General features: G+C 41.0%; 1 protein-coding gene across 1 annotated transcript; it reads right to left on the minus strand.

Annotated features, from left to right (window-relative positions):
* Positions 1-12: 12 nt before the first annotated feature.
* LOC114023845 (transmembrane emp24 domain-containing protein 11-like) lies at positions 13-22,583 on the minus strand. Its single transcript, XM_027836638.1, has 5 exons — positions 21,988-22,583; positions 7,306-7,406; positions 3,796-3,921; positions 1,431-1,577; positions 13-313 (listed from the first exon to the last, which is right to left on the minus strand). The coding sequence occupies exons 1-5, from the start codon at positions 22,382-22,384 to the stop codon at positions 164-166; spliced, it is 921 nt and encodes a 306-aa protein (XP_027692439.1). The 5' UTR covers positions 22,385-22,583; the 3' UTR covers positions 13-163.
* Positions 22,584-23,400: the final 817 nt, after the last annotated feature.

The following is a 23,400-nucleotide window of genomic DNA, read 5'->3' on the forward strand; positions in this document are numbered from 1 at the left end:
TATTTGCCAGAGGGTGTTATGATGCTGATCAAACGGAGATTTAATTTCAACTTTTGATCCTTTGAAATTACCCACAAAGTAATACATATTTATGTATTTTGTTTTATTAACTTAGACATTATGCAAATCATTGTACAGTTTATTTGCCTCTTTTAACTTCATTTCACACCAGTTTTTTAGCTATGAAGAAATCTTTAAGGGACTTCATTTGGAAAATTCCAACCGAGATAAGGAGTAACAGCTGAGCGAGAGCCCACCATAAAACATTGCTGTTTGTATCTTCACTGGTCATTCGGAAATTTTCTTCACGTTCCTATGCGGGAGAAAAAAAAGAGCAGATTTAGTTTCATATGGGTACATAAAAATGCATGCTCTTTGGGGGAAAGGCTCTGTATAAATTCAAGGTAGTTTTATTATCAGGCAATGATCTGTATGTATGCACAAGAATCCTATCTGATATTATGAGCTGGAGTGTGCTGTTTACCCAAGCATCAGAAAGTGAGGTTCAACATTATAAAATACCACAGTATATTTCCACATGAAATATCAAGAAAATAACACATGCTTTATACAATTTACGTTACTGATAACCAACAAATATTACATATACTCATTAATCGACTAGATTCTCTCTCTTCTAGGTAGAGACAGGATCTGCACCTGTTGAGTTCTACACAGTGGTAGGGCCAACACACATAGTTAGGTGGATAATGATAATTATTGTCATATTATATATTACTATATAATATGATAGTAAACAACTAGCATTTATATAGTATTCTATTTTACAAATATTACCTTATTTTATTCTCACAACAACACTAGGAGGTAGATGCTATTATTATTATCCTCATTTTACAGATGAGGAAACTGAGGCCAGTAGAGGCTAAGTGATTTGCCCAGGGTCACACAACCAGTAAGTATCTGAGATCAGGTTTGAATTGAAGTCAGGTCTTCTGCTTTCTAGCCATTGCACCACCTAGCTGCCTCCATAGTAGAGGGAAGTGCGTGTCAGTCCCCTCAGCAGATCTCTCCCTCCCTGCCGTCCCCTTGCCCAGGTACTGTGGGCTGCACATTCCAGAGTGGGTGTGGCTTGAAGTCGGACAGAGAGAGGGAAGGAAAGCATGAGCTGTCCCTGAGCTAGTGTGCTTATTCACAGGACTGTCCTCATGCAAAAAATGCTTGCCTAGTTACAGGACTGACATCTGGGAGGGACCCTCGAGCCCAATCCCCTCATTTTAAAGATTAAAAAAGCCAGGAGCTAAGCTAGCAAGCACAGCAATCGAGTCTGCAATAGAGCCACTCAGTCAAGAAAGGAGCTCCTGGGAACAGTGGATTCATTTTCTCCTGGTCTCATGCAGCTTCTCCAAAGAAGTCTACACAGCCTGGTACAGAGAGGAGAATTCCACTGTGCCAGCAGCCTTACCCACCCTTTGATAGTTCTGCTCTTTGATGATTTGCTCAATTTGTTCTGTCAGATGTTCCAGTCTGTAGCTAACTTCATTAACTTTGTCCTTTGCTTGAGCAATTACTGCATCAAGGTCATGTTCTCCAACTCGAATATCCAAGTGGATCCGCTAAACAAACAAGAAAAAGAAAGTGTTCCAGATTTTGAAAACTACAGCTGACATTCAATCCTCCGAAGCTGGCCTCAGTGGAAACTCTTTCCTCTTTCTCTCCTTTTTTATTTTTTTATTTGCACTCTGTCCTCCAAGAAGCTTCCCTTGGTCTTCCCTCCTTATTCCCAAGTAGGCTATCGTCGCTCACATTTTCCTAGAACACTTTGTCCGGATGTCTCCTTTGCTCCCATCACATGCAACTTTGTCTAGGTCATGTCCCCCCATTAGACTGAGAGATCCCTGAATGCAAAGACTGTGTCATCACATTTTTTAAATCCCTCTAGCCGTAGACCCAAGCCCATAGTGGATGCTTAATCAATAGTAGATGCTGTTAAATGAAAATCTTTCTTCACCGAATCATAGGATAATGGATGTAAAGCTGGGAGGAACTTTTAGTGGTTGACTAGTACGACTCCCAAGGTTTTTCCCATCTTCCGTTTAACAACATTTATTAAGCACCTTCTACATGCCATGAGTAGCTTACACAAGGTCCTAGAAATACTTCCAAAAATTAACTGATCTCTGATCTAAGTGATACAGAAAATGCCTTCAATAATGCAGATCATAATCTATCCGTGCCTTCTCATTGTTAGTCAACAAGCATTTATCAAGCACCTTCTATTTGTGAGAAACAGTGCTAAGTGCTAGGGATACAATAAAAGGGAAAAAAAAAACCATCCCTGCTCGCAAGGACCCCATACTCTGAAAGGGTAGGCAATGTGCAGACAACTATGTATAAACAAGATAGAATCATGGAAATACTCAAAAGAGGGAAGGTACTAGCTTTACAGGGGGTTGGGAAAGGATTCTTTAGAAAGCTCATACATTTGGGGCAGCTAAGTGGTGTAGTAGATAGAGCACTGGCCCTGGAGTCAAGAGGACCTGAGTTCAAATCTGGCTTCAGACAGCTGATGCTTACTTAGCTATGTGACCCTGGGCAAGTCACCTAACCCCAATTGCCACACCAAAAATTTTTTTAAAAAAAAGCTGGTATAGTTTCCTCTGCAAGTCCTCCACTAAGGGCCAAATATCCCTGAGGTCCATTCTCCCATAGACCTTTGATCATTTCATGACAGGCTCTTGTCATGTTCTCATTTCACTCCCATGCCACTCATTCTTCCTAGTTCTTATCCCTAAACAGGTAGCCCTCACCATTTTCCAGTTCCTCTTTATCTGTTACCTTCCCCCATTAAAATGCAAGCTTCTTAAGGGATGCACTGCCTTGTTTGCTTATACTTAAATCCAATTCACTTGCAAGTCAAGACATCACCCTCATCATGCCATTGGTTCCCTTGGAGAATGAAGGACAAAAAACAACTGCAGTCCTCAGTGCTTAGCACAATGTCTAGCATGAGGGCTCTCTCTCTCTCTCTCCCCCCCCCTCCATCAGTTTTCTTTTAGACTTCTTGATGAGCCTCTGGGAACCAATAGCACCCATGGGCTGTCCATCCACTAGCCCTCATTCTCACTACATGACCATCCTCTTCTCAGTGGTAAAACATCCTGTTCAGTCTCTTTTTTTCTCCATTCCCCACCATGCAGTTCTTCATTATAGAAGCAATGCATTGGGTTTAAGTGACTTGCCCAGGGTCACACAGCTAGTAAGTGTCAAGTGTTTGGTCTGAGGCCGGATTTGAACTCAGGTCCTCCTGACTTCAGGGCCAGTGCTCTATCCACTGCGCCACCTAGCTGCCCCTTGTAAACCACTCTCAATGCCGTATTTCCAACCTGCTCAGGAATGACTCTGACCCTAATGGCTATCATTGTCATGGCCTCCTTCAAAAATATAATGCAAATCTCTTATCTAGCAGGTCGAAGACTCTTGGTTTCTTTGCAGAAACAAAGAATGGGCCACCATCCCATCTGTAAGAGTACGAGTTTACTTGAATTATCACTATGAATTCACCATTCAGTTTTCCTTTTTTTTTTCAGGCCTGAGTAATCACAGTTCTTTCAGCCATCCCTTAGAGTTATTTTCCAACCCTTTAATTAACTTTGTGGCTCTCCTTTGAATTCTTTCCAAGCTCCCCAGCTTCCTCTTTAGTTACTAAGTCCAGATCTGGATGCAATACTGGAAGAAATGTCTACCCAGGCCTGAGTATAACCATCTTAGCGTCATGCTGAATGGTGCTGTCAGGGGTTCCATTAACAAAGACATTAAAGAAATGCAACTTACCAGCTTACTACCACCAAAGGAGATGAGCTTTGTAGAGTTAGACTTTAAGCAAATGATGTGCTCTCCAGGCGAGTATGATGTGAATGTGAATGCCCCCTGTGATCCATACAGCCTTGACAATAATACCTACAATGGAAGTGTTTCAATGGTTTATGAATCCAGTTATAGGAGTGATCCTTTCCAGGATTGTCACATGCTGTATTAGTCTGAATATAGGTCATTGTGGCATATAGAGCATACAACTAAAAGGAGATCCCTTTGAAAGAAAACACACACACAAAAATTATCATAACATACTGGATAAAAAGCCAGTCTTAAAGTCAGGAAAACCTGGATTCAAGCACTGTCTTTAACATATACTAGTTTATATGGCCATGGATACCCCAGGAAATCTCTCAGCACCCAGGAAGATTCTTAAGGACTGTAAGCTACAGATTGGCTGCCACCTGCAACAGTGGAGGGAGTTTCCATACCAGGGGTTCTCCATTTCTTCAGTCATTTTCAGTTGTGTCCGACTCCCCATGACCCCATTTGGGGTTTTCTTGGCAACGATACTGGAGTGGTTTATCATTTCCTTCTCCAGCTCATTTTATAGATGAGGAAACTGAGGCAAACAGGATTAAGTGCTTTGCTCAGGGTCACACAGCTAGTTAAGTGTCTGAAGTCAGATCTAAACTCAGGTCTTCCTGATTCCAGGTCTGGCACTCTATCTACTGGGCCACCTAGCTCCATACAGAGTCAAATAAAAACAAATTAAAATATGTATTTTTTATAAAATATTGTATATACACACACATACACATATATATACATATATATGTATTTGTGTGTGTGTGTGTGTGTATCAGGAAATGGAATTATTTTCTCTTTCCACTAATTTCTTGGCCATAATGATGCTAGGAGAATATTTAATTTCCCTTCGCAGAAGCTTCCCTAAAAGCAATTTGAATAATATACCCATTTGTGGAAATTTGAAAACTAATTATTGGGGAGAAACTGGGGTATTTTGTTGAGTTTCTACAAGAGTGGGGAGTGTCCATTCACTGCCCAAGTTTCTAGGAAAAAGAATACATCAGACTTTGTAATCCCCATATCTCAAGTTGGTGTCAATGATAGGCTTGCTCTGAGATCAAAGGTCAGGATGTTTTTTACTCTTGGGCAAGCTTCTGTGCGGCTTGAGGTCAGCAGGAAATGTGTCAAGGAAAGATTTTATAGCAGAGATCTCCCTTTCAGAGTTTATATTTGAGCTATGTACAGGGAAAATGATGGCCCCTGCTAAAGCCATGGAAAGTCTGAAATATTTCTTTGTGCCGTACCCAGATGGAGCCAGGACAGAGAAATATTGTTCTCTGGAAACGGGCTAGCAAAAATAGGGAAATATATTTATTAAATGCATTTATTAAAATAAGGAGAGGTGCAGAGGAAGTGATGATAAGAGAATTGTTCCATTACCACCTCTTGGGAGCTGTGGAAGACTACAGGAAGACACAGGGGCTGAAGAATCTTGGGAGATAGCTAACTCCTGCCAGAAACCCTAATGTGGCGAGTGACAAGTGACTGAAGCTCTCTCTCTGTACAGGCCTCTGGAGAAGATGGGTGTCTATTCTTAGGAGGTGTCATTGCTTTCTTATGAAATATGTTGTACTCTCCATTTGTTTTATTTGGCATGAAAGTAAACCTTCTCTTCCTTGAGTTTTACGAACTGAGAGCTTGTAAGGGGAGGTTTTAGGGAAGAGTTTGGGGAAAAGCAATGGGGCAAATTGATGGGAAGTTGCCCATCATGTACCATGGACAGCTCTTCACTTCCTGTGAGACTGATTGACATGACAGTCCCATAAAGATGTTTTATTCATTTTTAACCTCACTACTTACAGATGTGATCACTTTTTTTTTTTTTTTTTTTTTTTTTTTTTAGTGAGGGAATCAGGGTTTAGTGACTTGCCCAGAGTCACACAGCTAGGAAGTATTATATGTCTGAGGCTGGATTTGAACTCGGGTCCTCCTGGCTCCAGGGCCAGTGCTCTAGTCACTGCACCACCTAGCTGCCTCTGATGTGATCACTTTTGCTGATATTTTTTCACATAATTCAATTATAAGCAGCACTTGGGTTTTATGTAAGCCAGATTTAAGACATTAAAGAGTCTCTATTTGGACCAATAGTCCTTTCCTACTTTCACTTACAAAAATTCATCTCTGAAATTTGATATAAGATATCCTAGAGAATTTCGGCAATACTTTCCTGACCTTTAGTAAAACTTTTCAAGACAAAACTTGGTTAGTTAAAACTGTACGTTCCAGTCCCTGTTGTCATATACAGAAATGTAACTTGTTTGTCAAAAGTGCTGAAAAAGCCTGAGAGGCCAGGAAGACCATGGGAACGTCTTTTAAAAAGGACCTGACCATTGTACATATATAGGACCAGCCAACATGGATGAAGAGCACTCACTCTTTTTTTTTTCCCCCTGTTAGGCAATGGGGTTAAGTGACTTGCCCAGGGTCACACAGCTAGTAAGTGTCAAATGTCTAGTCTGAGACCAGATTTGAACTCAGGTCTTCCTTACTCCAGGGTGGGTGCTCTATCCACTGTGCCACCTAGCTGCCCCAAAATAGTAGTGCTTTTTTTTTTGTGAGGCAATTGGGGTTAAGTGACTCACCCAGGGTCACACAGCTAGTGAGTGTTATATGTCTGAGGCTGGAATTGAACTCAGGTCCTCCTGACTCTAGGGCTGGTGCTCTATCCACTGCACCACCTAGCTTCCCCAGAGCACTCATTCTTTACAAAGCTGAGACTCTAGGCTCTTTGAACTAGACTAGACTGAGAGGCCCTGGGAGCTCACTTGTACAGTAGTGATCCTGCAACCAACCACAAAATAGCAAATTTATGTATGTGTATACACATATACATACATATATATGTAAAAAGCACAAAAATTTGTACTTTAATGCTTACTGTATAATTATATAAAATACATAATATATTTAAACTTGCACTTTAATATTTAATATACAAATACACATTTAAATATATTTAATATATAACATATATTTAAATATAGCATTTTCATGTTTGCAAAGCACTTTACACACATCATCTTCTCTGATCCTCACCACAACCCCACGAGGTAATGTTATGATTACCATATTTTACAGATGAGAAAACTGAGGCTGAAATAGAAGTGACTTGCTCAGAGTCACACAGATAGTAAGTGCCTGAGGTAGGATTTGAAGTCAGGTTTTTCTGACTCCATGTGCTACACCACCTAGGTGACCAGTAGCTTTTGTTGAATAGACTCTGGTTATGTGAGTCTTTGGGCATCATAAGGGGGACAGACTCTAGGCCACACGAGGGCAGAGATCATATAGTCTATAAACTTTGTATCTCCCCCGGGTCTAAACAGAGTTCTCCGTAAACAGTACACACTTAATAATTATTTGTTGAATGCATGCATAGATATTTAAGGTCTTAGCTTTAGAAAAAAATTTAATGATGAAATGCAGAAATTGTTTTACCTCATCACTGTAAGTTGTAACAGTCACAAATAACCCTAAACCAGGAGCAGAGTCAAGGAAATCTTGATGGTTTCTATCCCATTGCTCCATCTTGTAAATCCCTGTTTAGAAAACACAAAAGATGTTTATTATAAAATAGATGCAAGTAATGGTAAGGAGCAGTTACAGCCATAGTCAATGGATCCAGCGTTTTCATTTCATCGAAATCACAAGTACGGTAGTCCTTTGTTTTTTGTCTTTGTTTTTGTTTTTGCTTTTTTTTGTTGTTGTTTTGGTTAGGCAATGGGGTTAAGTGACTTGCCCAGGGTCACACAACTAGTAAGTGTTATGTGTCTGAGGACAGATTTGAACTCAGGTCCTTCTGCTCTATCCACAGTTCCACCTAGTTGCCCGACTAGTAGCAGTTTTTATGTGTCACTTGGTACCCCATGTTATGTAGAAGAATGAAAAAAAGTCCCTGGAAGTCGGAAGACCTGAGTTCCAGTTCTGACCCTGGGTCCTCCTTCCTCTGAATTCTCATGGTGTGTAAATCTCTTACGCACTAATCCCTTTGTACTTGTTATTTTTGTATGTGTCAGGTTTATTAAGCTGGAGAAAGCTGCCTATTCCACCAGCTTTTCTGGATCTACCCATTGCCCCTCTCATAGCCTAATTTGAGCATACTCTTTTCACCCCATTAGACTGTAAGATCCTCGAGGGCAGGGACCACACCAATTTTTTTCACCTTTTTCAAGCACAGAATCTTGCACAAAATGTTTATTGAGTCATATTGGGATTATTAAATGTCTTATTTTTCCTCCTCTCCTCTGAGCTAGAAGCAGTATGGTGTAGTGGAAAGAGCCTTGAACTGGGCAATACCCAGGTTTGACTCCTGGCTCTGCCACTTAATAACTGGGTGAGTGTACGAGTCATTTCACCTTTCTCTGGGCCTTAGTTTTATTCATCAGTAAAATGGGAATAATAAACCAGTGTAAGCTTATTGTTCATGTCTTATTTAGCTCAGAGTCTAACACAGGGCTGGGTACTCTAACGGGCATTTGACAAATGCCTATTCAATTTAGTTTATTACACATCATTGTTTTCCTGCACCTTCCCTCCCTAGGCAGACAGTAGAAACTCAATAAATATTTGTTGAGTCTCAGACTGAGAGCTGAAAGAGACCTCAGAGATCACTTAGGTCAGTGGGATTAAACTCAAATAAAAACAAGAGCCGTTAATCCATACATGAGGATCCCTGAAGCCTACATATTGACTTAGTTTTAAAATGTAATATTATCTGTGTTTTACCATATTTTTATTTAATTAAATACTTCCCAATTACATTTTAATTTGGTTCTGCCACACTTGGGCCAAATGTGGCCTGTAGGCTGGGTGTTTGACACCTGTGATCTAGGTCATTCAACCTCTATGTGAACAATGATCCCTCTTCTATAGTGTCCCAGTAAGTGGTTGTCCAGCCTTTGTCCACTTCAGACCTCCATTGGTGGAAACTCCCAAGGTAGATGAAATCAACCTTTCTAATTTCCAGTTATGCCCCTGGATACCCAGTGGAACTTGGCAGGACTGCAGATATTGAGTCACAGATAGCTGTGATGTCTCAGCTAAGTCTCTTCCATTCCAGAATTAACATCCCTATTTCCTTCTGCTAATGAGTTCTTATCTGACATTGTAGTTAATCCCATTGCTGGTCACCCCACTCTAGACATGTCCTAGATTGTCAAGAGTCCACCCATAATGCAGTACCCAGAACTGAACTCCAGAGGGCCTCTGACTGTGGTAGAAGAAAGCAATATTAAATCTATAATCCATCACTTGCCCTTCTCTAGACACTAAGCCCATCAATATGGCTTCAGGGCATAATAGCATTTTTTTTCCCTAAGCCACCATGTCACCTTGTTGATTCATACTGAAATTATAGTCATAAGCCTCACATCATTTGGAGGTCAACACACTGAACCCCTTCAAAATTAACCTGATTCTGCTATCATCTAGCCCACATCTTCCCATCCTGTCTGCAAAGAAGCCATGACATAAAGTGCCCTCCAAAATGGGAAGTGTTGCTATTGATATACCAAGTTATTAACCAGACAACCAACCAATATTTTCTGCACATCCATCTGCTGTGATGTTTTGAAGGTCAAAGGTGCCATCTTAAAATTTTTTTTGCTTTAAGATGCTGTCAAATCTATGTCTCCTCCATTCAAAATCCTTTCCCAACATCCCATTTCCTTTAGCACCTGCTAACTTATTGCGTCCTGATGTTGGCACTGTTTATTAAAACCACTCTAATGAGGATGGATTGAAAAGCCTGGGGACAATCAGATCTATAGGAGATATGATCCCACTGTCAGAGGAAAGAAGGATTAAGACTTGTTTTGCTTGGCCCCAGAGGCCCAAATCGGGACCTGTGGGTGGAAGATTCAGGGAAACATGTTACAACTCAATGTAAGGAGGAATTTAATAGTCAGAATGATCCAAAATGAAATAAGTTGCCTTAAGATGGGTGTGAGTGCCCTGTTAACAGCAGATCTTCAAATGAGGCCCAGATGATCCTTGGCTGTCTATATTGATATCCCATTACATTTATATACCATCAGTTTTTCAACCACTCCTTAACTGATGGATATCCACTTTGTTTCCAGACCTTTGTTATCACAAAGAAGGCTGATAACAAACATTACAGAGGGGATTCCTACTCAAGTATGAACCAGACCAGACTCACCTCCAAGGTCCTTTCCAACTCAGATTCTTCAAAATTTTCCCAAGCTGTTTTGTGTCAGGGAAATCTTTTTCCCAGCTGTGAGTGCCTTCTCGCCAAAAAGTTTTTCATTTTATATATATGTGTGTATGTGTATGTATATATGTACATATATACATATATTTTACATATACATGCTATTTCCTCTGATGTATACGTATATATGTATATACATACACATACATACACATATACACATAAATGCTGTCTTTAAAACAACTCATTTTCCAGATGAGGAAGGTAAGACTCATTTGAAGTGGCTTGTTACCATTACAGAGCTAAGTAAATGAACTCAAGCTCAGGTCTTCCGGTTGCAAATTCAGGATTCTTTCCACTAACCAGGCAGTCAAATTAGCAGGGAATTTAGATAATTCAGGAATACTTTTAAATGATAAGAGTCATAGTAGTCAAGAAAAAAATGTTACCTGATGGTCTATAATGCATAACTATGCAATATTCCATAAAATGTCAAGTCAAATTAAACCTCAGATGGGCAACCATCCCTGTGAAAGCACCTCAGTGAAATCTGGCCGATGACTGCTTTGGGCCAGTTTACTGACCAAAGGAATTTTCTTGTGAAAGGGGATTTGGAAAAGACTTTCTGTAACATGCTCAAGGGAAAGATGGTCGTAAGGGCAAATGTGGGTCTGACTTTGTTGAGTTCCTTTTCACTTCTTGATCAACTTCAGTGTCTACCTCTGTTCTTCAACAAAAATTTATTTAGCTATGATCTTCAAGAGACTAAGAGCTAGGGATATAAATCAATTGGTCTATCAGCAACCATTTATTGAGGTTATTTTGTATCAGGCACTGTGCTAAGAGTTGAAGATAGAAAGATAAAACAGAAACAGTCCCCTGCCCTCAATGGGCTTTCATTCTAATGGTGGAGGCCACATGTATAGAAATAGATCTGAGGTAGGGAAGGGAAGGAGCCAGGCGCTGTGCTAAGTGTTATACAAATCCTATCTCATTTGAGTGTTACCTTCAGGTGCTGTTATTAATTTCATTTTACAGCTACAAAAACTGAGGCAAATGGAGGGTAAGTCACTTGTCCAGGGTCACACAGCTATTTAGCATCCGAGGCTAGATTTTCTCCAGTCTTCCAGACTCCAGGCCCAGTACTCTTATAGTAGGTACTAGTGATCGGGGCAGGGAGAGATTAGTAATGATCTACTGAAGAAGGAAGGAAGCCAGAGATTTCAAGGGCCAGTGAAGAAGAGGAAGAGCATTCTAGACATGAGAGAGAGCCCACGGATAGACACAAAATGTAGGTTGGTACATCAATCGGTATGGCTGCATTGCAAAATGTGTGGATGGGAGTAATGTCTAAGAAAACTGAAAAGACAGGAAGGAACCAGATGGTAAAGAGCTTTAAATGCCCAACAAAGGAGACTATACTTGATTCTAGAGATAATGGGGAGCTACTGGAGTTTACAGAGTGAGAGAGTGACATGGTCAGGTCTAAACTTTAGGGAAATCATTTTGGCATTTATGTACAGATAAATACAGTTTAGACTTTGCTCTCAAGGAAATTACAATCTGCTAAAGGGCAGCTGGGTGGCACAGTGAATAGACTATCAGGCCTGAAGTCAAGAAGCCTCATCTTCTTGAGGTCAAATCCAGCTTCAGACACTTACAAGATGCATGACCCTGAGCAAGTCACTTAACCCTGTTTGCCTCAGTTGCCTTATCTGTAAAATGAGCAAGAGAAGGAAATAGCGAGCCGCTCCAGTATCTTTGCCAAGACAACCCAAAATGGGGTCATGAAGAGTCAGACAGGACTGAATAATAACAAAAGGGGTGCAACAATGACTACCTGGTTTTCTTCAAGACCCAGACCAGGCACCAAATTCTACAGGTGCTAGGGCTCCCTCCTCCCCTTCCCCAATTAAATTATCTTCTGTCTATTCTGTATATACTGAATATGTATATGTTGTCTCTTAACTACAAACTCCTTGAGGGCAGGTATTGTATTATTTCTGTCTTTTCCTTCAGCATCTGGTACATTATAGTTTGTTGATTGACTGAATAATAAGAAACAGTATGGCATAGTGGAAAAAGGAGTCCAGGAGACCCTGGTCCAAGGACTGCCTCTGATACATACTGTCTGCCCCAGTCAACTCTAAGACTCTACTGTTGCCAATTTGCATTGAGTTAAGGAATTTCCACACCTGGAGTTTCCTATACTGATGAAAGCACAGAGGGTCTGGGGGAGGGGAAAAAGCAGCAGCTCATCTTTATCTGGTACTTTCTGGACTTTACATCACATTTTCACCTCTCATATATAGACATAAATTTATATAGACATTTATAGACATAAATCTGTCTATATCCTTGAGCCTAGCCCCTCCTGTCTCCTCAGAAGCTTTCCTGGCCTGGTTCTTTTTCATCATCATCTCCATTTCTATTGTTTTCTCTCTGACTACCTAAAAATCTGTTCACATCCCCCCCCCTTAAAAACAAAACAAAACCAAAAACCCCAACCCAACCTTTCCTTTGACCCTACCTTCCCCTCAGGTGATCCTCCTTATAACCCTTCTCTCTTTCACTGCTCGACTCCAAGAAAGAGCTGTCTATACATCCACACTTGCTTTTAATTCCTCAATTCCTACTCACTCCTTAAACCTTTGCACTCTGACTCCCAACAGTCTCGCTTCCCCGAAGCTGCCTTCTAAAGCCATACACAACTTGAGTTTTTGGATCCAATGGTCTTTTTTCATAGTTCTCATCCTCCTTGATCTTCGTGCCAATTTCAGAACTGCTGACCACCCCCTTCTGGATTCTCTCTCATTTCTTGGCTTTTATAGTATGCCTCTCTCCTGAATCTCCTACAGGACTACCTTTTGGGGTCTCTCTTACTGGATCAAAGATTTGTAGAAAAGGATGAAGAGTGACACAAGAGTAAGAACAACATAAATATAAATGAACAACCATATGTAAATGTACAGTTATAGAAATGAAAAGATGACTGAAAGGAAACTGAATTTTGAGTAACTAAAAAAACCAGTAATGCTCCTGGAGAACAGATAATGAACATACTTTCGTCCTTTTGTCGTAAAGATGGGGGACTACTGTACAGAATATCATAAACATGGTCAGACATAATCATAGTATCATTTTTTTTTTACCGAACAGTTATTCTTTGATTCAAAAGAGGTTTCAGTTAAGTGACGGGGTGGTGGGGAGGGTGGCAACAAAGGAGGAATACTATATTCAGAAATGACAGTGCTGTAAAAACAACAAAAAAGTATTAATTAAACTTTTTTTAAAGGCCATAAGTATTAGCTAACTATATATCTCCACCCCAAAACTATCTAAGTAAAGCCTGTGACAAAGACATAAAGCTAGGCCATGCTACAGGAGAAGATGCCAGGAGACCCATAAAAGGGGGGATGTCACATTTTATAGCTTCTCACGTCTTTGTGACTCCCCCCTCTTTATGGCCCATTGGAGCATCCTTAATGCAGTAAATAAAACAAATGGAGACAGCTGGAAATTCATAAGACATCAACCCAAATAAATATCGTCTACATTAGCCTCTGAAAACCACCAAATTTGGGTTTTTAAGGAAATGATTTATAGAGAGAACAGTTCTGAAGCCAGGTACAGGAACCAATAGATTCATCCCCAAGAGTCAAGGTGAGGATTGTGAAATAAGTCATTTTGTCTGTAGTAAAACCTGCAGGATAGTTCTCTTGAGCACCAAAGGTAATACGAATAATAACTTGTGTTTAAATAGCAACAAAGAACTTTACACACATCATGCCACATATCCAAGTCTTATGAAACCTGGAGAGGTAGGTAGCACAAATATTATGATCCCATGTCACCTCCTATATAAAGTCTTTCCTGTTTCTCTCCCCCCGAATTATTTTGTATTTCTATTTACTTGGAATAAATACATACATATACATACCAACATATGTACACATGCATGTATACATACATATACATATGTGTACATATACACACATAGATATAGACAAAGACATAGACATAGATATAGATACAGTTTTCTCTAGTCCGGCAGGTTAAATCCAGGCTCAGACACTTACTAGCTATGTGACCCTGGGCAAGTCACTTTACTTCTATCTGCCTCAATCTCCTCATTTATAAAATGGGGATAATAATAACACCTAGCTCCCGGGGTTGTTGTGAAGATAAAGCAAGGTAAAATTAGGAAAGTGCTTTGCCAACCATAAAGTACTATGTAAATACTAGCTATTATTACTATTGCAGTGTCTGAACACATTAGGTATTTAATAAATCTTTGCTGAATGGATATGAATGATTGATTGGCAGCTGTATTGACAGCTGCCTTCTGAAGAAATCAGTTCCGAAGAAGGACATCTCCAAGAAACACAGCTGTCATTCATTCATTCATTCATTCATTCATGTCATCCTTTGATTCTAGAAGCATTCCAGTATAAAAGAATTCTCTATTAAAATGGAAATACTCTTGGGAAGAGAAACATTAATAGCTTCCCAAAGTCTGACAGCCAGCTGAGAGCACACACAGTATGGGAGTGGTTTTCAAAGAATGTGTTGGGCTAAGTGTGCCACAAAATGTAAGGAACTTACGCTTGCACATGTGTGCATATCTATGTCTCACCCAGTGCACTGTGATTCCCCAAGGCAATGAATAATACTGTGCCATGAACAAATTGAATTTGAGAATCAGTGTAGTATGGTATGGGGGCAAGCGCCTGGGGTAGGAGGGAACACTAGGCGGGAACAAAGAAGGAGAAAAAGAAGCCCTCCAGACAGACCTTGATTTCATAGTGTTGTTGAGGACTGGACAGATCCCAAAAGCACCAGTGAATAAAGGTGGTCCCTTGGCTTCCTAAGTGTTTTTTGGAGAATTACTCCTACTAAACCACAGCCTGACCAGCACTTTCCAGGGGCAAGTGACCCACCCACCACTTCCCGAAGCTGTGGCTTCTTAGGAGGGGTAGAAAGGGGTACAGCTTCCCCACCTCCAACCCTTAGCAGCTTCTCTGTGATCCAAAACTGGAATATTAGCACCATCAAGGAGGCAGGGTAGTCAGAAAGAGGAATGAGAAATAGCAACTACTGTCAGTTATTTAGTCTGATTAACTATTTTTCCTTGGGTCTGGGACTCAGTTTACTCAATCTGTAAAATGGGAATAATGTTCCTTGTGTAATGGGGGTTTGATCCTTGCCTACACCACCTAAGATGGCATTACACACATGAAGACACTGGGAGACCTACTTCTGGGAGACAGCAAAACTAGCACATGCCCAGACATTCTACATTGACCTATTGTCACCCTCAGACGCAAATGCATGAGAAGTTTTAAAGATAGACAGTTTTGGCTATGCAGCCAATGGAAAAAGACTGCTCCCATCCACGTGGGAGGCCAACACAGACACACCTAGTAAATGGTGGAAATGGGTTTGGAACCCAGGACTTCTGGTTTTGAGTCCAGTCTCTTTCTCTTATCCCACATTGCTTCTTCCTTTGGGAGAAAAGAAATTCTGGTCACATGGAGAATTGCCTTGGAGATTAGCTACCTGGCACACACACACATTATGAGGCCATTAAAATATCCTGCATTCTCTATCAAGCCTGTATTTCCTTGCAAACCGTGACTCATTTGAGACACTGTGGCAGGGCGATGCTGAGATTGATCAAGTAATGAGTCGCCAGCCATCTGAGTGATTACGTTTGGATCAAAGAAAAACATCAAAAACCACCCTTTTCTCTGAAGCCTCAAAGCCTTTCATCCTAAAGTTGTCTGGCTGAAAGGGGACTGAGTCTGACTTAGGGCCTAGGAGAAGAGAAAGGCTGGAAGCTGGGGGGCAGGGATGGGAAGAAGGTTAGTAGAGCTTCTGGGGCAAAGATTTCTTCAGGTGACTGGGGTCAGGAAAACCAGCCCAGCAGAAGGTCAGGACCAAGAAGATGGAGCCAGGCTTACCTCTCCATGAGAAGAGAATGTGAATGAGCCCCTCCTAGGGAAAGAGGTCCCCTCCGATAACCAATCACCATTTATTAAGTGCCTACCATGTGCCAAGCTCTATTCAGACGTTGGGGATAAAAAGATACAACTTCTATATTTTATAAAATTATATATACTATGTATGTGTATATATATATGTGTATACATGTTTAAATGTACACATATTTATGTGTACACAGATATGTATATATACACAAATATGTATATATGAATACATACATGTATGCCTATATAAAACTCTACTTCTGCCCCAAACCTGGACCAACCTACTTTCTGCAGTTCAGCACTTTTGGACAAAGGATTTCTTGGGAGAAAAGGAGAGGAAGTTTCAGAGAAAGATAAGAAGGAACTTTTGAATGGGGGCTGGGATATCTCCCTGGAGCTTCAGGCATATAGGAAAGCCTTCCCCCCACATATACCCTGACTTACGGTGTTAGCATCCCCAGAGATTGCTAGAAGTGTGTCCTGGTAAAACAGATCTTATCTGTCTCCTGAAAGCCTCATTTACTCTTGTATATTCATTCATCTAATCTGTATACAGTAACATCTCTGATTTCTATTTCCTGATTAATTTTATAAAGAAATTTACTAACTCTCAGGGTGACTACTGTTTCTGTAACCAGCATTTAGGGGGAGGAGAACTCAGCTGGTGGGAGTGAGTTAAATGTTAGCTTCCTTTTTAGAATGACATGGCAAAGTACATTTTGTTCTGAGCCCCTGAAAGGGGTTCATACCCCTAGACTGCCAACATTTTCAGTGTGGTAGATAGATATAATTCTATCTGGAGATCCCTGTTGGAGATAGGAGTGATCACCCAGTCACACCTGTTCCTCTGAATGGTAAATGACTTCAAAAGTGTAGATTCAGCATCTAAGAGACTTTGATTAAGCACCAAAGGAGCTTGACTTCAGTCCTTGACTTCATGGACTCCAATAGTGAGGTAAGACTTCGACATTATGTTATGCAGTAGTACATGAAAAATACATTAGAGAGGGGTGAACAAAATGAAATTCCTATGAGGGGACATTCCTTTCAGACTTTGCAAAATGTGCAGGTCCTCAGGGGCAAGGATAGATAGATATAGTATTAGGCACTGAGTAGCTGATTCACAAAGTCAGGAAAATAGTCAAGGCAATGGACCTGGGTACTCTATACCACCTCAGTACCTTGTTTCCCAGCTCATTTGCATAAGACCATCAGGAGAAACTTAGAATTAAAAAACTGGGAGAAGCCTAAACCCCAGAGCTGTTTGATGATTGATTATTGGATAACTGGCCATAGCTTACAAAGATGAAGATTTGAGAAAGATACTGGAAGGTCACCATAAGTTACAGTGAGGTCTCTTACTGAGAGGAACCCAACTGTAAACCAAGAAGGGTAATCAAAGAAATAAAAGGGAAATTATGCTTCTCTATACACCCTGTATCTAGTTAAGAGATTAAAAAAAAAAACAACCTTAAAACCTGAAGGAAAGAATCAAATAAGAGAGATTTCTATCAGTTGTAGGCAAGAACGTAGCACTATCCCAGTTGAGGAAGTGTTGTTGAGCAGAGAAATAGTCCAGTCATACAATGGTGTGGCCTAGATGTTGCTCCAAGAGGAGATTGCACTTCCATACGATTGTGCACAGTACAAGATACAAAGAAAAACAGAAAGCAGTCCCTGCTGTCAAGAATTTCACAGTTTAATGGAGGAGATAGCATGCAAACAACTATGTATAAATAAGATCTATGTGGGATAAATTGGAGTTAAATGAACAGACTTTCCTTCTGTGCTTTCCACACTTGCATTAAGAGGGAATCAGGAAAGTGGGAGATTTATAGAAGGAATGTTTTTATACCGTTTGAGTTAAATCCCTTTTGTTAAGGGTTAAATGAATCTATGGCTGAGTGTTAATAGAAAGCACACCAGTGGGGACTCAAAAGCTACTGTGTTAAGAGTCTAGCCACTCACGAGAGTTATCCCTAGAGCCCAAGTTAACAACAGCTTCTCTGAGCAACCCCAACCTTCAAGTATGAGTGCAAATTAGGGGGAGGGGGGAGCTCAAATGGGAGTGAGTCAGAGGTTGGATGGTGAAGACTGTAACCAAAGGTGGTCAGAAATGCTTTCTGGAGGGGATGGTGCTTAAATAAAAAAAGCTCGAAAAGCAGTGTGGTGCCAGATGGGGGAAGGAGGCCTAATGCCAGACTGATGATGGCAATGGGAAACCACTAAAGATTTTTGAGCCTGAAAGTAACCTGATTAGATGTCCAAGGGTACAGAGGAATTCACCAGGTGCAGAGAAGAAAAGAGGACCTCCCAGACAAAAATCAATATGAGCAAAGGAATGGCAGCTGGAGACGAAATGTTAGATTCCCGGCATGGGGAATTTTCCATTTGGGGTGGGCATATAGACTACATGGAGAGGAGTAATATGAAATAAAGCTAGAAAGGGAAAGAAGCATGAGATTGAGCTTAGTATGGTGCCTGGCACATAAAAGGCACTTAATAAATATTTATTAATTGATTGATTGAGATTGTGCTGGGCCTCAAATGCAGAGCAGAGGAGATTGAAGTTGGTGGGCAATAAAAGGAGCTGCTGGCAAAAGTCACTGGGAAAATTCCCAGATGTCTGGGACAGGGGCTGGGGAGGAGCTGGAGGAGTTGGGGCCATGAGAGTAATTAAACTGAGCATTCAAGGTCACTTATTGTGAGTTCCCTTCCTGAGGCATGGGGTGGGGGGAGGAGTTTGGGCTCAAGAATCTATTGATAAGAACAAGGCATTAGAATCCTGCTATGAGGAATCCTACTCATCCTCTCTCTCTCTCTCTCCCCCTTTCTTCATTATCCCCCAAAGCTCACTTGCATTTCTACCTCCTCTTCAATCTCCTAAGTCCCACCAGTTCTCCGGCTATCTAAACAATGACTGCTACAGCTCTATGTGCTAGAGCTCTCCAAAATAACTGGAGAGATAAACTGAGAAGAGAATATGGTGATATTCAATGGGAGATTGAGGACAGAACAGAAAAACGTTATCAACATTTTGGAAAATACCACTAGACCTATGGCATGTTTTATTTCATTGCACTAAAAAGCTGTAGATTCGATATAAATTCTGACTGGAATGGAAAACATTGTATTGGATTTTCCATAAAACTCCACTTGGGGCAATAGGAGTATGATTCTTTCCTTGAAGAACACTTTTAGCTCAGCTCGGTGGGATTGGGCTGGGCAAAGGCAGAGAGGTAACCAGAAATTCTGGCACATGGGGAAAGTCTTCAAGGGAATGAGAATGGATTATGAGCCTGCCTGCTGTTCTCAGGCTTCTATGCAAGGGAACGGGATGGGACCAACTAAGAAGAGGTCATTTGGCATTCAGGATGACCCACTGACCTTGACCTTCATTTCAGGGGGACGAGAAAAGGGGTTTTCTTGTGAGTCATTTGTGGTCAGATGCAGTCCCACCAGAAAGAGGGGCAGCCTGGCCCCTGGAGAAGTCAGCCTGACTTAGGAGCACAGCCAATGAACTCCCTATCCCCTCTCTACTCCTGAAAGAAAGAGGAAAATGCCAGGAAAATCCCTGGGGGTGGGGAAGGGAAAGCAGTGTTGATCGGCTCCCTCAGATAAATTCAGAGATCATGGTACAGGATTGGTAGAGGACCACCAGGGGAGGAAATCCAACTCCCCTAAATTTTGACACCTCAGAGCAAAGCCCCTGTTGTCTCACCCTAGTTATTGACACACCCTTGTGTCTGAACTTTGTATAATAGTTCTGTGCCCACAAATTATTCCCCTCCCCCCCACAATCCTTCTAACTGTGAGTACCTTGGAGTCAGGGATCCAGGCTTATTCATCTCTGTATCACCCATAGCTCCAAGCACTGGGTTCTACACAAAATAAGCATGCAATAAATGTTTCTTTGAATAAATGAATGAGTACTATCAAAAAGAACTGGGGATCTTAGTGAACTGCAAGGCAAACAAGCAAGGAAAATCTTAGGTCATATTTAGAGAGGCACAGTGTTTAAACAAAGAGGTGGAGTAATAGGGCCACTCTCTTTTGTTCTATTCAGGCCATCTTTGGAGTATTGCGTTCAGCTTGGGTAGTCACATTTTAAGACCATAAACAAATTTTAACATGTGCAAAGGGAGGTGATCAGAAGGGTGGGACCATGCCATTTGAGGGTCAATCTAAGGAGCTGGGGATGTTTAATCTAGAGAAGAGGAAGGGTTAGGGGAACCGATCACTGTCTTCAAGAGAAGGACAGTCACCTTGGAGATGGATTCTGGTTGACTCCAGAGGAGGGGACCTCAGAGCAAGAGTAGAAGCTACAGAAGCAGATTCCAGTCTGAGATAAAGAAAAGCTTCTGAAGTATTTAGAGCTGTCCACAAGTACGTCCTTTTAAGTAAGGAGTTCTCCATCCCTAGAGATGTTTGAGGGGAGGCCAGGTGACCAGTTATCAGGGATGCTGGAGAGAGAGAGAGATTTCTCTGTAGGTAAAGTTTGAATTCTATGATCTCAGATGCTCTGCTTAGAGATTCTGGGAATCTATCTTAGAGGCCAGGGAAAGGTGGTAAGGATGATTATACTGACTCAGCCAACGGACTTAAAATTAATTGATCTGTGCTAATTTCCCCACTGATTTTCTGGTCTTGCACCCTTCTGAACACCCAGGGCATTCAAATGTTCTTTGACTCCCCACCCTCACAGAGGCACCACCCCAGTTTCATCTCTCTTCACCTCTTGCTTGAGCTAATTTAATATCTTTCCAACTGGTCTCTGTCTGGAGTCTTTCATTTCTCTAATCCTTCTTCCACACAGCTGCCAAAATGATCCTTATAGGAGGTAAAGCACAGGGACATTCTGTCTACCTTGTTTCACCTCTACCAAAGCACATTGACAATTGTCTGTAATTTATAGCCTCAAAGAGTTGCCTGAGAGGCAGCTGGGTCACTCAGCAGATAGAATGGCTGGCCTAGAGTCAGAAGGCCCTGAGTTCAAATTTGGCCTCAGATACTTTTACTGGCTGTGTAACCCTGGACAAATCACTTAACCCTGTTTGCCTCAGTTTCCTCATCTATAAAATGATCTGAAAAATGAAATGGCAAACCACTCCAGCATCTTTGCCAAGAAAACCCCAAATGGGGACTCTGGGGCAGCTAGGTGGCATAGTGGATACAGCACCACCCCAGCCAAGTCAGAAGGACCTGAGTTCAAATCCAGCTTCAGGCACTTACTAACTGTATGCCTCTGCAAGTCACTTAACCCCATTTCTTCCCCACACAAAAAAAAAAGTTGCCTGGGGGTACTAACAGATATGTGACTTATCCAGTATCTCATAGCCAGTATATTTCAGAGGCTGAAATTTAAATTGGAATTGAATCTCTGACTTCCTGATTCCAAGGCTGGCTCTCTATCCACTACACTTGGAAGACCTTACAACATTGTAGGAGTGAGCTTTAGAAGATAGGCACACTGTTTATGGAGCTGTAAATCGAACTGACCATTCTGAAAAGCAATTTGGGATTATGGGTTTTTTTAAGTGACTAAAATATCTATACACTTGTGCCAGAGATCTTACTGCTAGGCATATATATCCCAAGAAAGTCCAAGACAGAAAAAAAGGATCCATACTTCAAAACATTCATAGCAGTACTGTTTGTGATAGAAAAGAACTAGAAACAAAACATGCCCATTTGTTGGGGAGCTAAACAAATTGTGGCACATTTACATAATTCACTATTACTGTACTATAAGAAACAGTGACAATGAAGGATTCAGAAAGACCTGGGAAGATTTATATGAACTGATAAAGGCAGAACCAGAAAGACAATATATGCAACGACTACAGCAGTGAAGAGAAGAAGGAAGAGGAGGAGGAGGAGGAGGGTTCCATCCCATCATCCTCTGATCCATAAAGCCATATATGACATTCCACTTTGAACAGGAGGAACTTAGCTTACCTATGATCCAGGTGTCACTGGGAATATCCTCTATGATGCATTTCTCCTCTCTTTCTGCTACGTGGAAATAGAAAGCTGATGACATAGACAAACAGAAACTAAATAGTGAAAGAAAAATGTAAACTTCCATTCCTTCAGCCTTCGCCCAGAGTTCTTTTTCCAATGGACCAGTCTTCACTGTCTGGCCTTGTGCTAAATGCCCATTAGGTATTGGGATCTCAGTAGATAAGCCAGAGAAATTGATTTCTGGGAGAAATGACATGTGGTCATGGTGGTGGCACCCAGGCAGGTAATTCCAGTTACACCCACCAACTGAGATAAAAGGACCTCTGGACCCTGATACCTTTCCAAACATGCAGTCACTAAACATGTTGTCTGAGTGGAAAGGACATTGCATTTGAAGTCAAAGGACTCTGCTGTTTCCTGTATGACCTTGTACAAGTCATTTTTTTGTCTCTGAGCCTGAAGACATTGGGCTAGATTCTTACCAGCTCTGACATTCTACTTCCATGTTTTAAGGACCCCTCTTGCTCTGACATCTTAGAGTCTGTGTTTTATGGTCTCTTCCAGCACTGACATTCTATGTTCTAAGGTCTCTTGTAGCACTGAAATTCTATACTTTGCATTTTAAGGTTTGTCTAGCTCTGACATGCTTTGTTCCAATGACAACTTTGAACTCTGACATTCTCAGGTTTTAGTGGTCAATGAATACAAATCATTTAATCTGTTTCCCTACTCTTTTTCCAGAGCCAGGAAATTTTTATAACTGCAAATCTATGATACATTTTGAGATAAGGTAGCACTGTGCTGGGTCCACGTCACTTGTCTTCTTTTGCAAAGTTCCTCATGATCTTATCTCAATTTTTTCATGTAAATTCTACCATGACTTTATCCAGCTCTATGAAATAACCTGCTGTTCTTTTAACTGATATCACATTAAATCTGTCTGAGAGCAGTGGTCCTTTTTATTCTATTTTTCTCATCCACATGAGCAGTCTCTCCATTTTCTCAGTTCTTCCTCGATTTCTATCAAAATCATTTTGAAATTGCCTTTGTACAGGGTCTCTTTGATGTCTCCAGAAGTTGACACCCAAATATTGGGTATCATTATTAAAAAGGGCTTTTCTTTTTCTCTCTGTTTCTCCCTATTTTTGGTAGAGGAATCTAGCAATGCAGGTGACCTTTGTGGGTTGATGGAGTATAGCGGATACTTGACTAAGGTCTTTCATTATTGTTTGCTGACCATCTTGTTTTCCAGGTAAACAATTACATCATCTGCAAATAGAGAGACTTGAATGTCTTCGTTGCTAATGCCCATCCCTTCAACTTATTTTTCATGCTGTGTTGTTATGGCTACAGTTTCTAAAACTATGTTAAATAGCAGCGGTGAGAGTGGATGCCCCTGTTAAACAC

The sequence above is a fragment of the Vombatus ursinus genome, unplaced genomic scaffold (assembly GCF_900497805.2).
Source record: "Vombatus ursinus unplaced genomic scaffold, bare-nosed wombat genome assembly UNPS02014818.1, whole genome shotgun sequence".
Taxonomy (NCBI): Eukaryota; Metazoa; Chordata; class Mammalia; order Diprotodontia; family Vombatidae; genus Vombatus; species Vombatus ursinus.

Excerpts from the sequence above, each read along its gene's own strand:
- LOC114023845 (XM_027836638.1), bottom strand. The coding sequence starts at position 22,384 with ATGCAATGTCCTTTCCACTCAGACAACATGTTTAGTGACTGCATGTTT. Across the intron at positions 7,407-21,987 it reads CAGTGACACCTGGATCATAG|GGATTTACAAGATGGAGCAA; the intron begins GTAAGCTAAGTT and ends TTTTCTAAACAG. Across the intron at positions 314-1,430 it reads AAGAGCAGAACTATCAAAGG|GAACGTGAAGAAAATTTCCG; the intron begins GTGGGTAAGGCT and ends TCTCCCGCATAG.